Here is a 24,789-nt window from a genome sequence, read left to right on the forward strand (position 1 = left end):
TTCATCTCTCTTCTCTCTCTCTCTCTCTTTTTCTATGTCTCTCTCTCGTTAATCTCTTTTCGCTTTCTTTCTCCCTTTTTTTGTTTATCTCTTACTCATCTCTTGTTTCGCTCTCTTTTTCTGTCCCACTCTCTCTCTATCTTTTTCTCTCTTTGTCTATCTTTATCTCTTTCTCTCGCTATCTTTGTATCTGTCTATCACTCATCACTCTTCTCTTTCTCTGTCTACCTGTCTGTCTGTCTGTCTGTCTGTCTCTCTCTCACTGTGTTCGCCTTGCTCACTCTCTCCCTCATCTCTTCTCTATTTATTGAGCTCCCTCTCGATTTATCGATCCAACCATGTTGGGAACCCTCAGTGGGCGGTGACCCCCAGCACCCCCACTTCCACGTGGGGGGCTGTGAGAGCAAGAGTGAAAATAAATAAATAAATAAATTTTTTTGAACCAATCAGAAAACAGTAAGGGTGGTGGGGGTCACTCCCACTAGGAATCTAGGGCATTTTCCTTATCGATCCACTACAAGAAAATGCACTTTTAGCAACCACTTTGTCTCTTTCTCGCTCATCACTTTGTCTCTGTCTCTCTATCTCTCTTCTCTATCTATGTCTCACTCATCTCTCCCTCTCACCACCCATCTCCTCTACCACATTTACCACTACTGCAAATGTCATTTCACTACCACCACTACTACCACTATTGCCACTCTACCTCTACGATTACCATTACTACCATCATCACTACCACTGCACTACCACCACTACCACTACTACCACTACTACTATCATTATCTCTCCTCCACCACTGCCACTCCATCTCCTCTGACTGTCTCTCCCTTTCTCTATGTGTCTCTGTCTTTCTTCTCTCTCTCTCTCACTCATCACTCTTCTCTGTCTGTCCGTCTCTCTCATTCTCTTTGTGTCTCTGTCTCTCTTCTCTTTCTCTCTCTCACTCATCACTTTTCTTTGTCTGTCTGTCTCTCTATTTTTCTCTATGTCTCTCGTCCATCTCTCTTCTCTCTATCTCTTTCATCTATCTTCTCTCTCTGTCTCTTTTCTCTCTCTTTTTTTTTCTCTCTCGCTCTCTCGGTCATCTCTTTTTGTCTCTCTCTCGTTTGTCTCTTTTCGCTCTTTCTGTCTCTCTCTCGTTTATCTCTTTTCGCTCTCTCTCTCTATATATATATATTTTCACCTATTTTTTATCTTCCTTTCTTTCTTTTTTTTCTCTCTCTCATTCATTACTCTTCTCTCTCTGTCTGTCTATTTGTCTCTCTCTCTCTCTCCCTCCCCCACTGCGTTCGCGTTGCTCACTATTTCCCTTCCGTATTCTATATTTACTAAACTCCCTATCGATTTATTGATTCACTACAAGAAAATACACTTTTAGCACCACTTTGTCTCTCTTTCGCTCACCACTCTGTCTCTGTCTCTGTCTCTCCTCTATCTGTCTCCCACTTATCTCTCTCTCTCACCATCCATCTCCTCTACCACCTTCATTACTACTGCAAACGCCATTTCACTACCACCACTACTACCACAGTCGCCACTTCACCACTACGACTACCATTACAATATTTTTTATTAAAATATTACCCCTACTTCTACCAAATAAAAAATAATAATATTTTTTTTTTCATTAAAATAAAAATGAAACAAATAAATTTTCAAGTTTAGTAACTAAAATAAAATAATTTTTTTTAAAAAAATTCTATTTTAACAAAAAATAAAATTTTTTGGCGACGGCAATCCCTGTCGCAAAAAATAAATAAATTAAACAGCGTTATTTTATTATTTTAAATTTTTTTTTTTGATTTTTTCTTCCCCCTCCCCCTCTTTTTCCATTCCCCTCCCCTTTTTTTTTTCCATTCCCGCTCTGTTCCCCGCCGCGCGCCCTAAACCAAAAAACCCTAATCTCTTCTTATCCCTCCCTCTCTATCGATCGATCGAGCGGCGGCAGACGACGGAAAGCGGAGAGAGAGAGAGAGGCGGAGAGATGGTATGCGGCAACACATTTGCGAAGACCATATGCTCAATCTGCTACAAAGATCTCATACCCATCGTCGAAGACCTTCAATCCATCTCCATTTGCGGTCACGTCTTCCACGAGCTCTGGTCAGTCATCACTCATTCATATTTCATATATATATATATACACACACTCATTCACATTAATCGATTGAAAATTCTGTTATTTACCTTTGTAAAAACCCTAGCATTCAACAATGGTTCGAGTACTGTTCAAATGGGAAGAAGAGAAATTGTCCTGTATGCAAGTAGACCTGTTCGGAGGCCAAGCAGACCTGTTCGAAGAATTGAATGTCTGCTGACTTGTTGAAGGGTTTATATGTGGAGATGAAGTTTGAGAGGCCAAGTAAGATCCAGACGATCAGTTTGCCTATGATTCTGAACCCTCCTTACAAGCACTTGATCGCTCAGGCACACAATGGTTCTGGCAAGACTACTTGTTTCGTGCTTGGCATGTTGAGCCGTGTTGATCCCAAACTCACTGCTCCTCAGGCGCTCTGTATCTGCCCTACCCGAGAATTGGTGATCCAGGTTCGTTAACATATGCAAATCTGTACATAATTTCTATTTGTTGATGTTTACAAGTATCTGAATGTTTGAACTTTGTTTAATATATATATATTTTTGGCATGCGAATTTGGTTTTAATTAATGGTACTCTTTGGGTTGGGATTTCAGAGTTTTAATCATATTTACTTATTCCTTTATGTATATTTTGTTCTCTTTTGATCCTTGAAGTGTCTTTGTGAATTCCGGGTTCCCCTCAACCTTTGGATAGGGAAAGGGATCATGGATTATTCTCTTCTCTCTCTCTCTCTCTCTCACTCACTTTATTTATTTATTTTTATTTTTGATCTTCAATGCTTGAATCTGATGCTCTAGATCGACGACCCTCTGTGATCTCCAAATTCGCTCTTAATCTCCAAATTCGACTCCCTCAAGTAAAAGATCTCTACTTTGTTTCATGGTTTATATATGTGTTCTATTAATTTCTTCTTTTCACCTTCATTTTTGTTCTACATCTCTTCTTTATCTTTTATTACATTCACTAAACTTGATTGAATTCATTGTTATTGTTTGTGTATACACACACAAATATATATATATTTGTCAATTTGTGGTGATTTGTGATTTTATGTTTTTGATTTAGGGGTTTCATCATTTCATTATAAAAAAATTGCAATTAATTCCTGTGAAATTTTTGTCCCAATATCTGTGGAACTAGTTTTTTTTTTCCTCTTGCCCTTTTGATTCAGGGGTTTCATGATTTTGTTTTCATTATAAATAAATTTTGATTAATTTCTTTTTGGAAGATTTACGATGTTTTATTCTTTGCTTATTTCATGAGAGAAAATTATTAGAGCGTAGTTATTAGTAACTTTTCATTGGATTAATTAACTTTATTGAAGGAGAAAGTGATGATATTTGTTCCCATATCTTTTATGGTTGATGAAGTTGTTATCATGTTTAATGATCTTTTTGTTTGCTTTTGTACTTGGTTTGCTTAAGAAACACATTGCTTTCCATATTGCATGAGCAAGAAGGTGCACTTTGTTTATTCGATTCCTCTATTTTTCTATTTTCAGGTATGGTCCTCTCTCTCACTCAATTTCTCTATTTTTCTATCTTTGTTTTCCCTAATTTTTAGAATTAATATTTTCCCTAATTTTTTGAAACTAATGAGACACGCAGTGTCCCATATGTGATTTCTTCGGACTATATTTTGTATTTAAAGGTTATGTTCATCTTAGTTTCCATGTGCTTGCCATGTTATTGGTTCTTTATGGGCATCTTGTATTTTGCATAAATTTTCAGTTTGAATATAGTAATTGAGAGCAATTAGACAGTTTAAGTAGTGGTAATTTAGAAGTGCCCATCTTTGTTACTTATCAGGAGGACTACCATAGTAGAAGAGGCATTTTCTGCGATTTTTTTTGTGAATTGAATGGGTGACCAAAGAATTTATGATAGCATGGTTGTGTCTATTGAGAAATACATTTGAAATAGCATTCCAAATGAGGTTATTGTGTATCATTTTCAACATAAAAAAGTTGTGGAAGCCATTTGTAAATCAAATTTGCAAGAAATATTTGATTTTTCATTTTCAACTTGTTTTAATGATCAATTAGGATACAATTTCATGTGTGATTTTAGGTAAGTTTGGGTAAGGCATATCAAGTTTCCTATGGAAAAAAGAGTAGTAGAATAAGTCTGATTGACCTCATAAAGGGACTGGCCATAGCCAAAAATGAAATCAACAGAGTCTTGGATGAAGCAATTATTGAAATAGTGAAGGCCCTTGTGATCATAAAGGGTGTCTTGATCACCATAAAAACTGCAGTTATAAAATGCAGCCTTAGTCCCTGATGTCCTTAGCACCACTGCTTACCCTCTTGCTAATCCATCCTCATGCGCTGCTGTGTTCTGCATTACCTCCCACCCACATAATTTAACAGAAAAGCCAAACACCAAGAATTTATGCTCAGAATTTTATTCCCAAAATTATTAATGTACGGTTCAAATTTAACTTTTGTATGTTGAAGCAATGAATCCGAACCATACATTGAAATTTTTTAGTAAAAATTTTGTGTACGTAGTATTGTAGAGAATTTAATGATGTAGAGACTCGAAAAAAAAAGGAAAAAAAAAAGATGGTCCATAAGCCTAATTTGTTGTGTTGTGGGAACTTTGCAGTTGTTGTGAGTTGGCTTGGATTAAAGCCATGAAGGTTCTGAATTTCTTTTCTGAAAACCCGTGATCTCATGAATGTGTAGTTCTTATGGACTCCATAAGGGATGCCAATTTTGATTGTTTTGGTCTTTTGGAGTGATTCAAGTAGCAGGGGAATGTCTTTTTGTCTCTTCTTATTCTATCATATACAACAGTCTCTTCTTGTAAGCCATAATAAATTGTTGTTGGATATGCAACAAAATATGGTCAAGGCAACATCTAGTTACAGTAATGTTATACTTAACACAAACAAAATCTAATTATCTTATTATTAATTGAATTATTAGGACTATGTGGCATTGGTGACTATCAAGCATTTGGCCAAGGAAGCTTGCAGTCTAATTTTTAAACTCTGGCATCTAATTCCCTTTTTTCTTGAATTGTTTAGGATTTCAAACCACTTACATAGTTTCTCACATAAAATCCTGACTATTTATTGTAGTCTAATCCAACAAAGCCTTATTATTTATATGTATATATTCTTTTTCTGGGTGCTGTTGGTATGTTTGTCCCCTTCCCTCTTATAAGCACTTCTAGAGACAGAGGGAAAGAGAGCAAGAGAGGTACTAATGTGCTGGAATTTCCCTTTGGATGGCATGTGGCAACATCATGATAGGACATAGTCAAGATGGGTAGTGTCCCTTGGTCATATGGACAATCAATATTCAAAATGGTAAAAGAACTGTGCCAGGGAGTCTATGGCTTTCAACTGAAGTTCTCAAATCTGGACCATCCTTTCTTCCTCTGGCTAAGGTGTCACCTATTGGATTAATTGCATGGAAGATGTCATTTATGTACCCATAAGATCACAGCCATGATCACTACTCATAACATGAATCAAGTGCTTATAATTTATAGCTATGTACGAATTTAGGTAATTTATGAGATTGGGTAATTTTAGTTTTCCTCTGCATTAGTTGATCAATAGAAATTCAGTGATTAACATCAAGAGAATGGCCATGTTTACGATGTAGAATGTATGGCAAAAAATTGGACACGATGACATTGTTTTATTTTTTGTCAGTGAAGTATGCTATTTTTTGAAAAAACATCAAAGTATTTTATTTGTTTTTTTTTTTTTTTGTAGCAATGTTATATGTTATTAATTTTTCATTATCTTTTTATATTACTATTTATATGAATCATCATATGATATATCTTATTTAGTGATAATTATTAAAAAAATCAGAGCATAAACAACTCCAGCTTCCAAATCCTTAAATACCTTCTAGAAGCATAACAACCAAAGTGAACAATTACTGAAAAAGCTCTACCTCAACTAAGCCTTATAGTAAGCCTTAGAGGGGTGATCAAATTTAGAAACCAAGTTCAATGACATGGTAGTAGATATAATGGATTAAAATGACGAACTCACCAAATTCTTTGGTTTTATCTTATCTGGTTTTGGTTTAGCTTTGGTTGGTGATTGGCATTTGTACGAGAAATTAGCTCCAAATTCTCTGATGTTGTTTCTCCCAAAAAACTTGATGTCTGGTGCTTTAGTTTGTTTTTTTACTTCAGAATTCATTTGGAACTAGGACTGTTTAGTGGATCTGTTGAGGAATTGATTTGTGTTGCCTTATCTGTATTGTTTTTTGGATTTGTGTTTGCTTCCTATAGTTTGATTTTTTGAATATTGATTGTTTCAAATGAAAGAAGAGTAAATTACCTATGCACAAGCTTTAATTTGCAATTTTAATTAGTAAAAAATCAACAACTGTGTAGCTTAAACATTTTGTATGTGTTCCCTATATATAAATCCCCCAATACACATTACGTATGAATGCATTACCTCTATTGCGCTTACATTTAACATCAACAAGATGCTATTGGTGAAGAGAAGTTAGAAACAAAGATATATATAGTTGTGCTTTTGACTTTTTGTTGTCCATTGTTTTAGGAAGTGAATTGCTTAATAAGCAGTTTTGTTTTTTTTTTTTTTAATAAAAGCATCAGGGACTTTCTGGGTTCACATTCATCCTCATTATGTGTTTTTGTTGTTGTACTTTTTTAAGATGGTGGCTGGGAGAATCGGTGGGTTAAATCTGATTGGAAGAAAGATGAAAACTTGGCTGGGGAGTGGAACTTTACTTCTGGTAAATGGAATGGAGATGCTGAGGATAAAGGTACCTTTTTACTCTTTCTTATTCTTGTATGTCTATGACAGTATACAATTTCTTATTCTAGTATGTCTAAGAGATAATGATTTTTGCAGTTCACCCATTTGTTCTGTCTTTTTGTCAAAAATGAGTTCCATGCATTGTTTAGATCATAACTCCATTTACACACAATCTGACTTGTTGCGACTAGCGGCATTTGAAAATGGACTTAATAAGGAACACTTCGACCAAATTTCATGATCTCTGAGTAAGTAGATTAAGAGATGTGCATTCTCAAAGTTGATGGTTCTGGAGTAGGTGTTGTCAACACAGCACTCTAATAATAAATTAAAGCTAATTTTGACCCTCATGCCTTAATCCTTAACCTGGCATGGTGGTACACAGATTACTCAGTGTGTGTGAAACACTTGACTTTTCGTTTTAAATTTTAAATGTAAATTATAATAGGCATGTCTGATCAACACATAATTGTTAATTAAAGGTGTCTGTTAACGCCAAGGGTTTGGCCTGATGGATGAGGCCTGGACTTGGTAAACTCTGATAGAAAGTGAACCTATTAGTAAACTTTGATTGAGTGGGAGCAAATATTGTTTTAAAGAAAGTGATTTATTGCGCTTCAAAGCCTTCTGTTAACAGATTTCTTTTAAACGTTTGGTTGAACTGATGCTATCACTTTCCAGCCAACCCCTGTATTATTGGGATCAAACCCAAGTACATTTTGTTTTTGGATCCTGCAACATATTTATGCCTTGTTTAACAGATCATTTGACTATGGCTGACTATTGTACACTGCAAGGTTATATCTCCCATGATTAATTCTTTCCGAAATTATATATTGGTGTAGTGAGCTAATTTTGAATTTTATTTTAATGTGAATTGCAGAAGCAACACCTAAGACAATTATGAGAACAATGGGGGTAAAAGGTCTTGCCCTTTATCACTTGAAATCACATCTTTTGTTGTTTCCAATTTTTTTGTATGCATATAATTTGATATTGTTCTCTAGTTTTGTTTGTTTGACATGCTCAATTGTCAAACCTCTTTCCCATGACCCTACCTATTCACAAGCACAAAGGAAAATATGAGAAAAAGAAAAGACTCCTTGAGATTTCCTGCTGGAAGGGGTTGAACATTTGAATACCAATTTGAACCATTCTTTTTCAGTTTCATTCTGTTGATTTGTAACTAGCTTTGCTCATTTGCTGGCTCTATAGATAACAATCTTTAATGTATTCACAGGCATAGTATTTGGTGTCTCATTTTTGCAGAAATGTCGTTTGGGGAAGCAATCTTGCAAGGAGTTACCTGACAGCTCTAAAGATGGTATCAACCTTGTTCTCACTATAATGCTTAGTAGTTTGTACATTGCGTTATTGATAAACCATATGAAATTTAGCCCATCTACTACATTTGTATGTTGAATTTAAGGTGATCTTCAAATCAAGCTAATAAAAATAAGTTAGAACTACTTGTAAATTTAAATGCACACAAATGTGACAGCACAGAAATCCACCCAAAATCCACACAAATGTGATTAGTCGGACTTTATCTTTTGTAAGGCTAGAACAATCTCTACAAATAATTAATTTATTCATATGTTTCTAGTGGTGTCTGAATTAATTTGTGTTTTTATTTTTCAGGTTAGAAATTTCTTGGAGAGATGCAAAATATGGTCAAAGAATTCAAGGACTTAATTTTTCAAGTTTTTTTCATTTTTATTTTTTAATATATGTAAGCACAGTTTAAATTTTTTTATTTAATTCCTTTGTATATACTTTTGAACATATTTAACTTTCATTTATGAAATATATGATGTTATTTCATTGAATATGTGGTTATGATTTAAAGTATAGTATATAGTGTGTATTATATTCTTGAAATGCGCGTACAAAAATAATATTGATTATTCTTCAAATATGTCGAATCTTTTTAGTAATTAATCACACTTAAAAGATGTGATCTAAATGTTATTAATCACACTTAAAAGATGTGATCTAAAGTTTATTATCACAGGTTTTATTAGTTTTTAATCACACTTAAAAGATGTGATCTAAATATTTTTAATCACACTTAAAAGATGTGATCTAAATGTTATTAATCACACTTAAAAGGTGTGATCTAAAGTTTATTATCACAGATTTTATTAGTTTTTAATCACACTTAAAAAATGTGATCTAAATGTTTTTAATCACACTTAAAAGGTGTGATCTAAATGTTATTAATCACACTTTAAATGTGTGATCTAAAGTTTATTATCACAGGTTTTATTAGTTTTTAATCACACTTAAAAGGTGTGATCTAAAGTTTATTATCACAGGTTTTATTAGTTTTTAATCACACTTAAAAGGTGTGATCTAAATATTATTAATTACACTTAAAAGGTGTGATTAAAAATGATCCTTTTTAATCACACTCCCAAAGATCACACTTTAATAAAACTTAAAAGGTGTGATTAAATAACAAACATCACACAAAAAAAGTGTGATCTTTATCTGTTTTTGTAGTAGTGTGTAACCCTTACAAGAATGGCACACAACCAAATGAATAAAACAAATGGCCCAAGGCCTACAAATAATGGAACCACCCTACCCAGCTTTAATCAGCACTCTAATGTTTGTACACGCAACACACTTAAAAAACATTTTCAACCACGTAGGGTGAGCATAAAACCTGGTAAAGAATATTTCAAACACTAAACATGCTCCACTAGCATAAATGATCATGATGCAGTACATATATACGATATGACCAATACCCTTTTCAAAATCTATCCGATTTCCTAACAAAAATCCATTTTGTTCCAATCATCAAACTATTCGTTTATTCAAAACGTTTTTCGAGTTCGAAACATCTGTTGAACCAAAATTATTTCCAAAACAAGTCTGGTATATTACAATACCAACCAGCTGTGTTCTCAAAATCACAAACCACTATTTCTTTAAAACTGGAAATAGGGCGGTAAATACACACACTAGGAATTCCTAGGTACGTGTCTATAAGTAAGCTATACAAGAACTACCAAAGCCATTTTACTGGTACTATTCGGAAGGATCGGCATCTAACCGCGCAGGTTTCTCGACTTTCACAAAGGACAAAGAACCCAACTTAATTACCACAACCCATACCCCCTATCCAGATTCATCACGGTATTCACCCCTTTTTCGTTTGCACAATAAATGTATTCCAAAAACATCTTTAAATAATGCCAAGTGTTCTAAAACATGATACAAGAATTTCCAAAACATTCTTTCCAAAACATACAGTTTTGAGTTCCAAAATCCATTACATACTCCATGATATGAATGATTTAAGTTTGCCTAATCCACATGCAATTTCTAACACACAACAATGCTATCCTCCACCAATAGCCAAAACAGTTATCTCTATTACCATAATTAAAAGATAACTAAACAGATAAATAGTTCAAAATTCCAAAACTCATATATAAGTATTTCCCAATATTCCACTAGTTTCCAATTGCCTCCACATTTTCATTTCAAACAAATCGTTTCCAAAAATCAGTCCCGATCCCAAAAACAATATTATTTAGGGTTTTTCACAAATTGGGCCTTTTTCTCTTTTAGAAATCCATACGCAATTGTTAATACCGAAAATAGATTTAATAACAAAATCATAGCCAAACAACCCCCAATTTGGAACAAATCCCTAACCTGAAATTAATTTCAAAATCAATGGAACTACCACAAATCTATCTACCAAGATACGCCACAAATACATTACCAAATTCATATCGAGTTAAGGAAATAGACCCTACCTCTTGAAACGAAAAGGAAACATGTCCAAAAAATCGCTAGCGACGAAAAGACGATATGCTCAGATTAAATGGAAGCCCTCACCGAGCTCTACATTTTGGGATAGAAGGTGGGTAAAAATAGATAAAACCAAGCTTTAGAGCTTAAAAAGCTCAAAAATGGAAAAATATGTGTGTGTGTGTGTGTGTGTGTGTGAGAGAGAGAGAGAGAGAGAGAGAGAGAGAAATAGATATTTTTCACTTTTGGACTGGAATTTATAGAGAAAGACTATTCACGGGCGAGAACCCCATGCTCGCGGCCACTACCTGCCTAGGTGGCATGACCGCGGGCACGATGCCCTTGACCGCAGGCGTGACCGTGCATACCGCGGCCCCCCCATCGCGGGCCATGCACTCATATCTGGGCTAACAGACCTAAGGCCTAAATTGCAAACCGTGGGCATGACCTACCAAACTCAAAACTCTGGGATGCTGCCTAGCAGCCAGCCCAAGGCATTTCCAAGGCCCAAACTATACCGAAAGGCCCACGTCACTCGCAACAACCACTTGTCCCAACCAAAAACAAAATTGGATCGGGTTAAACTGACCTGGGCAACTACAAATTCATCACTTTTTATAGCATTTTTAAGAGAATGTTATAAAAAAAAATATTATTAAAAGTATTTTTTTCTTATAGTGTAGGTGGTGGCGATATATTTGAAATTGAATTAGGGTTTGAAATTGAATTAGGGATCGTGATATAAATAGAGAAGATACAGAAAAAACTAAAACTTAAGGACGAAAGAAGGCAAGAGAAAGTACTTGGTATCTTATCTTTATTCATCGAATAGAACTGCCTTTATATATGTTCATACATAACAAATAATAGCATAAAAATAGGTACTACACAAAACTGCAAGATAAACCCCTATAGACTAGGTAAATAGAAACAAACTTATTAATCAATTCCTAAAGACTTGGTCAAAACAACTACTGACTAAAGCTTTTGATAAATACTAATAAATATGAAATAACACATTTAAGTCTTAACTGATAACAAAGAACATCTATTTCATATATCATTGAATAATCATTGAGTACAATATATATAACCTAAATGAAATAAACCCTAATAATCTAATAGACTAAACTACCCTAAATAACTAATAGAAAATACAATAATCTTCACACCCCCCCTCAAACTGAGGATGCGAGCGCAGAAAGCATCGAAAGTTTGCTAAGAAGAAAACGAAAACGAGCAACAATATGAGTCTTTGTAAAAAAATCGGCTAACTGAAGAGAGGACGGAACAAAAGGAAGAGAAATAGTGCCAGCCTGAAGGTGCTGTCGGACAAAGTGACAATCGATTTCAACATGCTTGGTCCGCTCATGGAAGACTGAATTATGAGCAATCTGAACAGCACTCTGATTATCACAATACAACAGAGTCGGATCAGAAAGAGAGATGCCCATATCAGAGAGAAGCCAGCGAAGCCAGACTATCTCGGAAGTAGCATGAGCCATGGCGCGATACTCAGCCTCAGCAGTGGAACGAGCGACAACAGACTGTTTCTTACTTTTCCAAGATATGAGAGAATCACCAAGGAAAACACAAAGACCAGAAGTGGATTTGCGATCAGAGATGTCACCGGCCCAATCAGCGTCAGCATAGGCACGGAGAGTCAAGTCCGAAGAGGCGGATAACAGCAGACATTGTAACAAAGTGCCCTGAAGGTAGCGCAGAGTACGGAGTAAGGCAGCCCAGTGTGTGGAGCGAGGAGCAGAAACAAACTGACTGAGAATGTGCACAGCATAGGAGATATCCGGACGAGTAACGGTGAGATAAACAAGGCACCCAACCAACTCACGATACAAAGTGGGATCCTCAAGAGGAACTCCATCAGAAGCAGAAAACTTAGCATGCAACTCAAGAGGAGTGTCGACAATCTTATCATCAGTGAGATTGGCACGAGAAAGAATATCACGGGCATATTTAGTCTGAGAAAGAAGATACCCAGTAGGAGAAGTAGCAACCTCAATACCAAGAAAATATCGAAGAGACCCCAAATCTTTCATCTTGAACTCCTGAAACAACTGATGCTTAACCTCCTTAATAGTATTACAATCAGAGCTTGTGATGATCATATCATCCACATATAAGAGAAGAAGAACAAGGCCAACAGAAGTACGCCGAACAAATAGAGCACAATCATGATGACTAGGGCAAAACCCAAGCTGAAGTGCAACAGAGTGAAATCGCTCATACCAAGCACGAGGAGACTGCTTAAGACCATAGAGAGCACGGCGAAGACGACAAACCATACCAGGAGGGTGTGAGAGACCCGGTGGAGGGCGCATATATACTTCCTCTGCAAGATGCCCATTCAGAAAGGCATTTTTGACATCAAGTTGAAACAAAGGCCAGTGATGGGCAGCAGCAACAGAGATAAGAGTGCGAACAGTAGTCATCTTGGCAACGGGGGCAAAAGTCTCATCGTAATCAATCCCATACTCCTGAGAAAAGCCCTGGGCAACCAAACGAGCCTTGTATCATTCCAAAGAACCATCAGAAAAGGTTTTGACCTTATAAACCCATTTAGAGCCTACAATATTCTTGCCAGTAGGTAATGGAACCAAATCCCAAGTCTGAGTATTAGCTAAAGCAGTTAACTCGTCATTCATGGCAGCAATCCAATTGGGATCATGACAAGCTTCCTTGTAGGACCTAGGCTCAAAATAAGTATGAAGACAAGAAAGAAAAGACTGATATGAAAGGGAAAAATATGTATTACCAAAACCATACCAGTTCGGAGCACGACGATCACGCGTGGGAAAACGACGGGCAGGAGGAGCGGGATCCAAAGAAACAGCTGGAGGGACAGTAGAGCTAGAGACAGGCGAACTCGAAAGTGCTTTGCGACGCTGATAAACAAGAAGAGGAGCAGGGGAAGTGGGAGCTGGAGAGGGAGGAGCTGCTGAGATATTAGAGGTACTAGGAGGAGGCAAGGTAGAGATCTCAAGATCATAAACAAACTCATCAGAAGAAACATCAGAAGGAAATGGGTCAATGTGAACCAATTCCTCCTTGGTAATAGGGATAGGGGTGGAAGGTATAGTGTAGTAGGGTAGTTTTTCCAAAAAAGTGACATGCCTAGACACATAAAGCTTTTTGGTGGCAGGATCATAGCACCGATAACCTTTCTGATTAATGCCATACCCTAAAAAGACACATAGGACACAACGAGGACTAAGCTTAGAGCGCGCCCGTTTAGGAAGGAGCACAAAGCATGTAGAACCAAAAACACGAAGAAGAGAATAATTGGGAGTAACACCAAGAAGACGCTCATACGGAGAGGAGCCGGAGAGAAGAGGAGTAGGCATCCGATTGAGAAGATATGCAGCAGTGAGCACAGCTTCGCCCCAAAAGACAGAAGGGACAAAGGATGAGAGTAGCAAAGAACGAGCTGTATCAAGAAGATGGCAATGTTTGCGCTCAGCGCGACCATTTTGGGCAGGAGTGTCTGAACAAGAAGACTGATGAATAGTACCATGAGTAGTTAAAAACTCCTCAAACTCAGACAAGTAATACTCACCCCCCAAATCAGAACGAAGAACTTTAATGGTGGTGGAAAATTGAGTGCAAATCATGGAGTGAAAATTGGAATATATTTTGTAAAAATCAGATTTTCGTGTCATCAAATAAACCCATGTAAACCGACTGTAATCATCCACAAAAGATACATAATATTGCGAACTGCCCTTAGTAACTATAGGGGAAGGACCCCAAACATCAGTATGAACCAATTGAAAAGGAGAAGATGAAATAGAACTACTTTTATTAAAGGGAAGAGCAGACATTTTAGCCAGTTTACAACCACGACACTCTGAAATATCAGCAATGGGAAAATGGCCTAAATGTCCAGACTGAACTAACATCCTCAAACGATCACTCGACAAATGACCTAACCTAGAATGCCAAATATAAAATAAAGAGGACTTATTGTTTAAACAAAAAGAAGACAATGCAGTAGAAGACACATCTAAAGGAACATGTAAGCTATCCAAGATATATAGTTCTCCAACTCTACGCCCGATCCCAATCTGCCTCTTGGAGACCCGATCCTGCACAACACAATGAGAGGAAGAGAAAACAACATCAAAACCAGAATCAGATAATTGACTAATAGAAATAAGACTAAGTGAGAGGTGAGGTACATAAAATACAGGAGAAAGAGACAAATGGGAAGAGAAAATAGAACCAATAGAGGAGACAGGCATAGATGAACCATTAGCAGTAGCAATAGTGATAGGAGAAGGAGGGGAGACACAATTACTAAGAAGAGATGCAACAGGGGTCATATGATATGAACAACCAGAATCAAAGATCCACGAAGTGTGGATATTATCTGAGGATGATGAACCAGACAAACCTAATTGAGTGGTAGTCATAGCGGAAGCCTGGGACGAATGAGTTGGATTGGCCACCATGAAAGACTTGAACTGCTCAAACATAGACTGCATATTGGAAGATAGACCATTCTCAAAAACTGGTGCAGAAAAGGCGGCAGATGAGCGAGATCCCGAAGATGTCGGCTTAGAGGATGGTGGACCAGGTGAACGGCCTTTGGGCTGCACCAGCTTAGGACAAGCATGTTTCCAATGACCTTTCTGATGACAGAAGCTGCACTCATCCATAGAAACCCGAGGCTTGGGCTTACTAGTAACTTGAAATAAAGAAGATGGTGGGGTTGGCAAGAGCGGAGGAGTGGCAAAAACTGATTGGGAATGAGGAGTACCATGAGCCACCTTAAAGCGAGTTTCTTCTGCAATAAGCTCACGGACAGCACCATCAACAGAAGGCAAGGGGGACCGATGAAGAATAGCGCCCCGAAGTGGCTCAAACTGATCACGAAGGGCCATAAGAAACTGAACAAGACGTTGCTTCTCCCGATACTTGGTATAACTGTCAAGTAACTGCAAATCTGATGGTTCCATTAGAGCAAGCTGATCCCAATAAGTAGTCATCTCATTATAAAATTCCTGAATGGACTTATCTTTCTGACTAGCACTGCGAATGGACATCTCAAGTTCATACTGTTTGGCAAAGTTAGACTCAAGGTACATAGTTTTCAAATAGTCCCAAACTTGTTTAGAAGTAAAATACTTGGAGAAATTCATACCAATGGTGGTTTGAACTGAATTATGAAACCATGTAAGAATTTGTGCATTTTCCTTATCCCATTTAGCAACATCAGCCTCGGTTTCTTTGGATTCTAATGGTCGAGTAGTTACACCAATAACATAGTTCCACATACCTTTACCCATGATAAAATTTTTCATTACATGAGACCAATAAGAATAATTTGTGCCATCCAACTTAGTCGTGATGGCTTGCAATTTATCATCAGCCATATTGCTATAATCAAACAACCCAGTGCAAATAACAAACAGTACCAGACACAGATACACACTGAACCAGAGCACACGATGACGAAGTGCGAAGAGAAGAGAGAGAGAGTAGTACCAGTCAGAGAGATACAGTGAGCCAGAGATCACGATGAGGAAGGGCGAAGGAGAGAGTCCCAATCCCAGCGACCAGAACCACGAACGACCAGAGAGAAATCAAAGCAGAGTCAGGCAGTCGCGATTGACGAAAGAATGACGAACGACATCGACGACTTGGAGCCGAAATTACTGAGAGAACCACGAACGAAATTCATGAAGCAGAACAGAAGAGGTAGGCGCGAGACAGGGCAGTCGGGTCTCGAAGCCAGGCAGAGGCATTCGCGAGAGAACTGTTGGTCGCTAGAAGCCTTCAATCACACCAGACAATCACAGGGAAGAAGACGTCGACTCAAGGGCTTCTAGAGGTTTGACTCAGAACCTGCTCTGATACCATGATAACAAAGAACATCTATTTCATATATCATTGAATAATCATTGAGTACAATATATATAACCTAAATGAAATAAACCCTAATAATCTAATAGACTAAACTACCCTAAATAACTAATAGAAAATACAATAATCTTCACAACCCTCCCTTAAACTGAAATCTGCAGAAATCAGTTTGAAAGAAATTTAAAAAATAAATCTTGCGCAAAGTCTTCCTTTAAAGCAGCACCTGAACAAACTCCAAGTAATCCATGCAGCTTCACAAATGCAGCCAACTTGAGAGGCTTGTTCTGTATATCTGCGACTTGATCTTCACTTTGACAGTAAACCAGCTCAATTTCTCCATGATTGCTAAGATCTCTTAAAAAATAATACTTCACATCAATGTGTTTGCTCCTTCCATGTGGCCTAGGGTTTTTTGAAAGTTTGATGGCTGAGTTGTTGTCACAAAAAATAGTAATAGCTCCCACTTGCTTGAACTATAGCATTTTAAGAACTTTCCTCAGGCAGATAGCTCGACAAGCACATGTTGTTGCAATAACAAATTCAGCTTCGGTGGTTGACGAAGTGACAATTGGTTACTTCTTAGATGACCACGAAACAGCTCTAGAACTCATCATAAAAACAAAACCATAAGTACTTTTTCTATCATCAATATCTCCAACATTGTTGTCTGAAAAACCAATCCACTTGACTCTCCACCATTTTTATAAAAAAAATTCAAAATTTGTTGTACATTTCAAATAGCAGAAAATTCTTTTTGCTACTAAGAGGTGAACTTCAGTTGGATTCTCCATGTATCTGCTAATTGAACTAACAGCATGCATAATATATGGTCTTGTTGAGGTCAAATACATAAGACTCCCAACAATTTGCTTGTAAAGAGTTGCATCTATCTTCCTTCTTGATCCATTCTTCATGAGCTTCAAATCAAGTTCAATTGAGATGGAAACTAAGTTGCAGTCTTGCATTCTGAACTTGTCTAAAATTTCCAAAACATATTTTTGTTGTGAAATGAAGATACCAGCAGGAGAATGCACTACTTCAATGACAAGAAAATAGTGCATCAACCCCAAATTTGTAATGTCAAATTCATTCATCATAGATTTCTTAAACTCAACAAGCATGGCTCCATCATTACTGACATAAATAAGGTCATCGACATATAAGCACGCAATAAGCATCTTCCCATCTGCTATAAATTTAGTATAGAGTGTATGCTTATAAGGACATTTAAGAAAGCCTTCTTTAACAAAGTAAGAATCTATACGACTATACCAAGCTCTAGGTGCTTGTTTTAGTCCATATAATGCCCTTTTTAACTTTTATACTTGTTTTTCGTGACCATGTTTCACATATCCAGGAGGTTGATCAATGTACACCTTTTCTTTCAATTCCCCATGCAAAAATGCAAACTTTACATATAATTGAAAAATAGGCCAAGAGTTTTGAGCAGCTAAATAGATTACCAATCGAATTGTGTCTAGCCTTGCAACTAGAGCAAACACCTCTTTGTAATCAACACCATACTCTTGCTTGCATTCCTTTGCCACCAGACGAGCCTTGTGCTTGTCTATCTCACCTTTCTCATTCAACTTGGTTTTAAGAACCCATTTCACACCAATAGTTTTCTATCCTTTTAGCAAGTCAATCAGTTCCCATGTATTATTTTTCTCTATAGATTTGATCTCAGCATTCATTGCCTTTTTCCATTTAGCGTTCTTGACTACTTCCTCAAATGTGATAGGATCAAAATCTGCAAACAATGCAAAGTGAGCAATAGTCTCATCATCAGAGGGTTCATCTCCACTTACATAGTCAATCATCCAAGCTGGTCTTTTCCTTGGACGTTGATTCTCAGGTGGCTGTTCATTTGTTGGTGTAATCTCTAAAGAACTGGGCAAGTGTTCATCTAAGGACTGTTGCTGCATTTCAGTCCTATTCTCTACATCATCAAAAATAACTGGAATTTGCTGCATCTCTTTGCCTTTTCCAATCCAATCCCACATCTTTTCTTCATCAAAAACCACGTCTCAGCTGGTAATTATTTTCCCAGTAATTGGATTGAACAACTTGTAGGCTTTGGAGTGTTCACTAACTCCAAGGAAGACACATTTGTCTCCTTTGTCATCAAGCTTTTTCCTTTTCTCATCTGGGACATGTGCATAAGCTATGCAGCCAAAAATTCTAAACTAATCTACAGCTGGTGTGCGCCCACTCCAAGCCTCCTCACATGTCATGTTTTGAACAAAAAAAGTAGGACTTCTGTTCAACACATGAATGCTTCAATTTACTGCCTCAGGCCAAAACCTTTTTGAAATGTTTCCTCTTGCCAGCAAGCTTCTTACCATGTTTAGGATTTCCTCTCTGATACACCATTATGCTACGGTATATAAGTAGCTGTAAGTTCCCTTCGAATACCTTGATCTTTACAAAAGCCTTCAAATTCTTTTGAGTAGTATTCTCCACCATGATCAGTATGGAGAGTTTTGATGGCTTTTCCTGTTTCATTTTCAACACATGTCTTGAAGCTTTTAAATGTAATAAAAGCTTCTGATTTCGCCTACAAAAAATAAACCCAAGTTTTTCCAGTATAATCATCAATGAAGGTAATAAAATATCTTTTACCCTTATTAGAAGATGGATTTATCAGCCCATAAATATCTGAATGAACCAGCGCCAAGATATGTTTTGCTCTCCACGACTTTCCTTGAGGGAATAGAGAACGATGTGGTTTGCCAACAACACATTTTTCACAAACTTGAGAAGGAATGGAAATTTGAGGGAGGCCTGTAACCATAACTTTCTATTGGAGAGTCTTTAATCTGCCAAAATTCAAGTGGCCATAGCGAAAATGCCAAAGCCATGAGGGGTCTTTTATTCCAACCATTAAACAAGGTTGAATGTTCTTATCTTCAAAGGAATCAACCTATTTGAACTCATCTGAACAACAGCAATTGCTCCTCTTGAAGGATCATAAATCTCACAAGCACTTTTTTTAATAAATATCTCATAACCTTTTTCTTGCAACTGACTAGTACTTAACAAATTACTTTTCAAGTCAAGAACATAAAAACTATTGGAAATTGTTTCTACAAAACCATTCTTGGTTCGAATATTAATATCACCTTTTCCCATTACTTTCACAATAGAAAAATCACCAAAGCTCACTTTAGAATGAAAGTCTTCATTTAAGCAAGTAAAAGAAGACTTACTTCCACACATGTGGTTACAGCAGCCCGTATCTACATACCAAACATCTGACTTAGGTTCCTTATTGACATGAAAAGCCATTAACAGAGTTTCTACTTTCTTGTTTTCTATAAAATTTGATTTCTTCCCTTTTTCTTTGTTGTTAGGAAGTTTAGTATAACAGTCGGAACGATAATGACCAAATATATGACATCTGAAGCATTCTACCATGGATTTGTCAAATTGTTGATCTCGTTGATCCCGTCCTTTGCCTCTACTTTGAAATTGATCATCATCAACCTTAAAATGTTGATAATGTCTTATGCCATCTATATTGCATCGACCTCTCATTCCTCTACCTTTACCACTTCCTCTAGAATTTGAGAACTGAGTAAGGGTAAAAGCTTGTAAAGCTTGCTCATCCGTAGTGGAACTTTGGTTTATCTTTTGTTCATGGACCAATAATGAGCTTTGGAGTTTATCAAGTGAAAGCTCATCTACATCTTTCGATTCTTCGATTGAGCAAACAACATAATCATGCTTTGGGGCCAACTATAACGCAAAATCTTCTCAACAATGGCCACATCTTCCATCTTTTCACCATTAAAGCACATCTTGTTTGCTATCCCCATAGTTCTTGTACAATAACTGGTAACATACTCTCCACCTTTCATCTGTAGAGTCTCAAAATCCCTTCTCAAGGCTTGAAGCTGTGCACACTTCACTCTTGATGAGCCTTGATATTTTTTCTTCATTAAATTCCAAATATCCTTGGAAGTTTCTTTGCTAAGAATTGTTTCTAGGATAGATCGATCGATGGCCTGAAACATGGTAATTCTTTGCCTTCAAATCTTTTAACTTTAGTCCTTCAATCTCTGTTTTTTGTGCATCTGTGACTGCCACGCCAGCTGCTAGTGATACTATACTAGATTTAATGACAGACCAGTACTCTTTAGACCTCAAGAAGTTCTCCATCAGCATGCTCCAATGGTCATACTGACCATTGAAGCGAGGAATTGCTGACTTAGGTTCCTTATTGGTGATGGTGATAGTGATGGTGGAACGAAGGAAGAGGTAGACATGGTGGCGTAGTTGTGGGTTGGTGTGGTGGTGGAGCGAGAGTAGCAATGGTGCTGACATTAGTGAGTTTAATTGGAAAGCATTTTTTACTTTTTAAAATTAAAAAATATTTTCTACTCAAATATGCTTGATTTTTGTTGTTTATGAAAAATATTTACTATTAATTTTTGTTTTTCATTGCACCAAACACTAAAATCACAAAAAATATTTTTTAATCCAAACAAACGAAGTGTTAGTTCTTTTCATTTCCAAGTTATCCAAAATATGTGATTTGGGAGAAGAGACTTTTCTTTTCTTTTTTTTGCCTTTTCTCTTCATTTTTTTGCCTTTTCTCTTCATTTTTTTTCTTCTCTCCCAATCCACCGTCAAACAGAAAGAGAAATCAATTTAATCGTTAGCTAGTGTGCAAAAAAAAAAAAAAAAAAAACTCAAAATGTGTAATTCAAAAAGGAAAATTTTAAACATACATAAAATTTATATATAAAGCTTATAATTATTGTAAATAGATTTATTTTCAATTATGTTTTGTTTTGAAATAAAAAAATTCATAATAAATCACATTATTATGTATGAAAATTATGTATATTTTTTTATTTTTTTAATTTTTTTTTAGCATACTCATATGAAAAAGGGAAGCAAGGAGTGTGTTGTGCTTTGGTTGGGACCCCCCTCACGTTTAATCTTACCGAAATTTGGATCAGGTGACCGCGTGTGAGTGTGTGTCAATTTAATAATGTGTATATATATATATATAGGAAAATGAGTTGGACCCTAGTGGAGGTGTTGGAGGTCGTCTCTGATTGGCCCAAATTTTTTTTTTTTTTTTTTTTGGTTTTGAGCCATTGGCAGTGCGCCAACTGTCACTGGGGGTGCTGGGAGTCGCCCCCACTGGGGGTCCCCAGCATTGCCCATATATATATTGGAACTTACGAGCAGGTTTTAAAAAGTGAACTTATTATTTAATAGGTTTTATGGTAATTAATAACATTTTTCATAAAATATTATTAAAAAGTCATTAATTGTTAATTTTTGACAATAATTTGAAATTTTTGTCACAAAAAAATGTCACTAATTATAAGTTTTAGCGACAGTTTAAACAAATCGTTACAAAAAAAGTCACTAATTTACAACTTTCAGAGACAGTTTGAAAATTTTATCACACAAAAACGTCACTAATGGTAAGTTTTAGCGACAATTTATAAAAATCATAACAAAAAAATGTCACTAATTGTCAATTTTTAGCGACATGTAAAAAATCGTCACAAAAAATTATTTTTAGCGATGATTTTAATAAGACTTATTTTCAATAGGACTTAATGAGAATTAAGTCCAACTATTTGGATCTATTGATAGTTTATCTTTTTTCTTCTTTTTTTTTCTTTTTTTGTAGGGCATGTAATTATTTAGGTCATTGCTATTGGTTGAGTATATCGTGAACATAAAATTTTCGGAACACATAATAATTACTCATAATCTTATAATCCAAATTATTTCAAAAATACTAGATATTTTAAATGAATTATCAAATATTTTACATAATAATACTCACATAGGCATGAGACCCATACCACATGAGATCTATATGAGTGCCATAATAACCATGTCAGTATTGTATAAAATATTTAATAATTTATTTGAGATTCCTAACATTGCTCAAATCATTTATTTTGTGGAGTTCATTTCAAACACAGTAATCACATATTCAAATTATATTTATCTTTACAAAAAAAATGGTAAATGTGAATTTAAAAATAACTTCTTCATTTTTTTAAAAGTCAAATATAATGTGATCGTGTGGATACCGATATCTAATCTTCTTAATTTTTTTTTGTATGGATAATCCTTTTATGGATCTTATAATTTGAAGGATTTGGATCACAAAATAGACCAGAGATGGTGCCAAGTGATGGAAAATAAATAAATGATGAAAAATGAACATGGTAGAACGTAAAGTCAAAGAAAATAAAATATATTTATTGTATAAATTTGATTATAACAAGAAAAAATTAAAAACAAAATAAGAATTTTAATTAGTAATTACTTTTATAAACACATTTAAACTTCTTCTTATATTTTTTGCCAAAAAAAAAAACTAAAACTAAAAGCTTAGAGTCTATTTGGTAACATTTATATTTATAATTGTGTTTATATTTGCAAAATTTTTAAAAATTATAAACAAAAACTCATTTGGTATGTGTTTCCATTTTCAAAAAATTATAAACGTAAAAAAGTTGGTTTTTATTTATTTATTTATTTATTTTCTTTCTTCTACTCAATCAGACTATCACCTATTACTCATTACTACTTGTTACTATTGCCAATGACCTCATCTCCCATCCACTTCCTTCAATCACCAACTGTGGGGAAGTATTTTGAGAATGACGCCATGTGGCTAAGGCAACACCGGGATATCGGCCGAGGTGCCACGTGGACGGATCATGTTTGTCGAGATGATCATGACACTGTAGAGGTTCTCTGCAGTAATACTAGAATCCGAGATATTTGGATAGAGGACAAAAGTCTTGGATAAGAGAAGACACTTGGTCTAAATAAGGATAAGGCTCACATAGAGTTTATCCCTACACAACTAAGAGTCCAAGATCAGCATTGTATTTGAGTCCTATGAAGTGAGACTTCTAGGGGATCAGGGCAGTGTTGGTTATAAAAGAAAGGCACCCCCGTGAGTTTGAGGTATGCATTGATTTGTGAGTTTATTTCTTGTTTGATATCTTATGAGAAATAAGACTGACTGACTTGATTGTCAGAGTGCCCCAGAGTGGACGAGCCACCATGGTATTCTCATTTTGTTATTGGCAAGTTGTTGGTTCATTCTATTCTGCCGATACTCTCCAGCTAAGTTCCTTGTTTGGTTGTTAGGTCAAAAATCAACACCCACAATTTGGCGCCGTCTGTGGGAACTTAGTGAGGATAAAATGGCCAACAACGGACAAGAGGTGAGAATTGGAGACGACATTCACAGTGTGGAGGAGGAACAAATGGGTCCAAACACTAGAGGGGGGAACAACAATGAAGACATACAAGAAGTAGATCCCGAGGCAAAATGGGAACAAGAAGGGTAGTTAGGATGAGTATTACCATGAAAACGATCTTCGAGTATGGAAGGATAGATGCCTAAGAAGAGATGAGGAACCGAAAGATATGGCGAACAAATTGACGAACCTGCAGACAATAGTCAACTTTATGATGCAGAACAATGTGATGCAACTAGTTTTTCCTTTGCAAGAAACGCTGACACCAATAACCAAAGTCGGTGTCCAGAAAGGAGGGCATAAGACGATACTGGTCATCCCGCAGCATGGTAAGGGACAGGGAAACTCACATCGACAATCGCGAGATGCCGAGAGGACAGAGTCAAAGCGAGGGGAGTCTCAAAGGGCACCATAAACCAAGGGGACCTATGTTAGAGGATCTCGATAGATCCACGGGCAGGGCCTTTGTTTTGATGAAATAGAGAACATAGAAAAGTCTAAGAGAACACATCCTAACACAAGAAACAACGCACCAAAAAGGCTAAAGTCAATTGACAGCTGAGCACCTAGACGAACAAAGGATGTCTTGAGAGACTACCTCCAAAGGAAAAGACACGATGCCGAGATCACATTCAACGCCCAGCCGAAGAAGCCGTTCTCAGTGGAATTAGATGCATTCAAAGCACCGAAAATATTCAGCATGCCAAGGTTTCAAATCTATGGTGGTAAGTCAGATCCAAACTTTCATGTCAGTTTATATCTAAATTCAATGGCTTTGTGAAGTGGGAACAAACAACTGTTATGCAAGGTATTTCCATCATCATTTGGAAAACAAGCATCGGATTGGTTCCACAAATTGCCGAAAGGATGTGTTAAGAGTTAAGAAGGCCTGGCCGAGATATTTGTGGCCAGGTTTGTTACGAACAAGTTGCAGCCATTAAGGGTGGATTCCTTATTGGCTCTAAAGATTAACGATGATCAAAGCCTCAAGGCTTACGCCAAGAGATACTAT

General features: G+C 36.4%; 2 protein-coding genes and 1 long non-coding RNA gene across 3 annotated transcripts; 1 reads left to right on the top strand and 2 right to left on the bottom strand.

Moving 5' to 3' along the window:
• The first annotated feature begins 6,508 nt into the window (after positions 1-6,508).
• Positions 6,509-8,604, top strand: LOC145794687 (uncharacterized). The gene is made up of 4 exons (XR_014334615.1): positions 6,509-6,874; positions 7,751-7,792; positions 8,137-8,191; positions 8,509-8,604. It is a non-coding gene; the product is annotated as an uncharacterized LOC145794687 (long non-coding RNA).
• Positions 8,605-13,169: 4,565 nt separating this feature from the next.
• Positions 13,170-18,524, bottom strand: LOC114321723 (retrovirus-related Pol polyprotein from transposon RE1). Its single transcript, XM_082880818.1, has 6 exons — positions 18,219-18,524; positions 17,985-18,110; positions 17,371-17,735; positions 14,844-16,035; positions 14,641-14,741; positions 13,170-14,586 (listed from the first exon to the last, which is right to left on the bottom strand). The coding sequence occupies exons 1-6, from the start codon at positions 18,522-18,524 to the stop codon at positions 13,170-13,172; spliced, it is 3,507 nt and encodes a 1,168-aa protein (XP_082736944.1).
• An 880-nt stretch (positions 18,525-19,404) lies between these two features.
• LOC114282602 (uncharacterized) lies at positions 19,405-20,847 on the bottom strand. Its single transcript, XM_082880819.1, has 2 exons — positions 20,551-20,847; positions 19,405-20,259 (listed from the first exon to the last, which is right to left on the bottom strand). Exons 1-2 carry the CDS (start codon positions 20,845-20,847, stop codon positions 19,405-19,407), a joined length of 1,152 nt encoding a protein of 383 aa, XP_082736945.1.
• Positions 20,848-24,789: the final 3,942 nt, after the last annotated feature.

Source organism: Camellia sinensis, chromosome 7 (genome assembly GCF_055761805.1).
Source record: "Camellia sinensis isolate YWXY chromosome 7, ASM5576180v1, whole genome shotgun sequence".
Classification (NCBI taxonomy): Eukaryota; Viridiplantae; Streptophyta; class Magnoliopsida; order Ericales; family Theaceae; genus Camellia; species Camellia sinensis.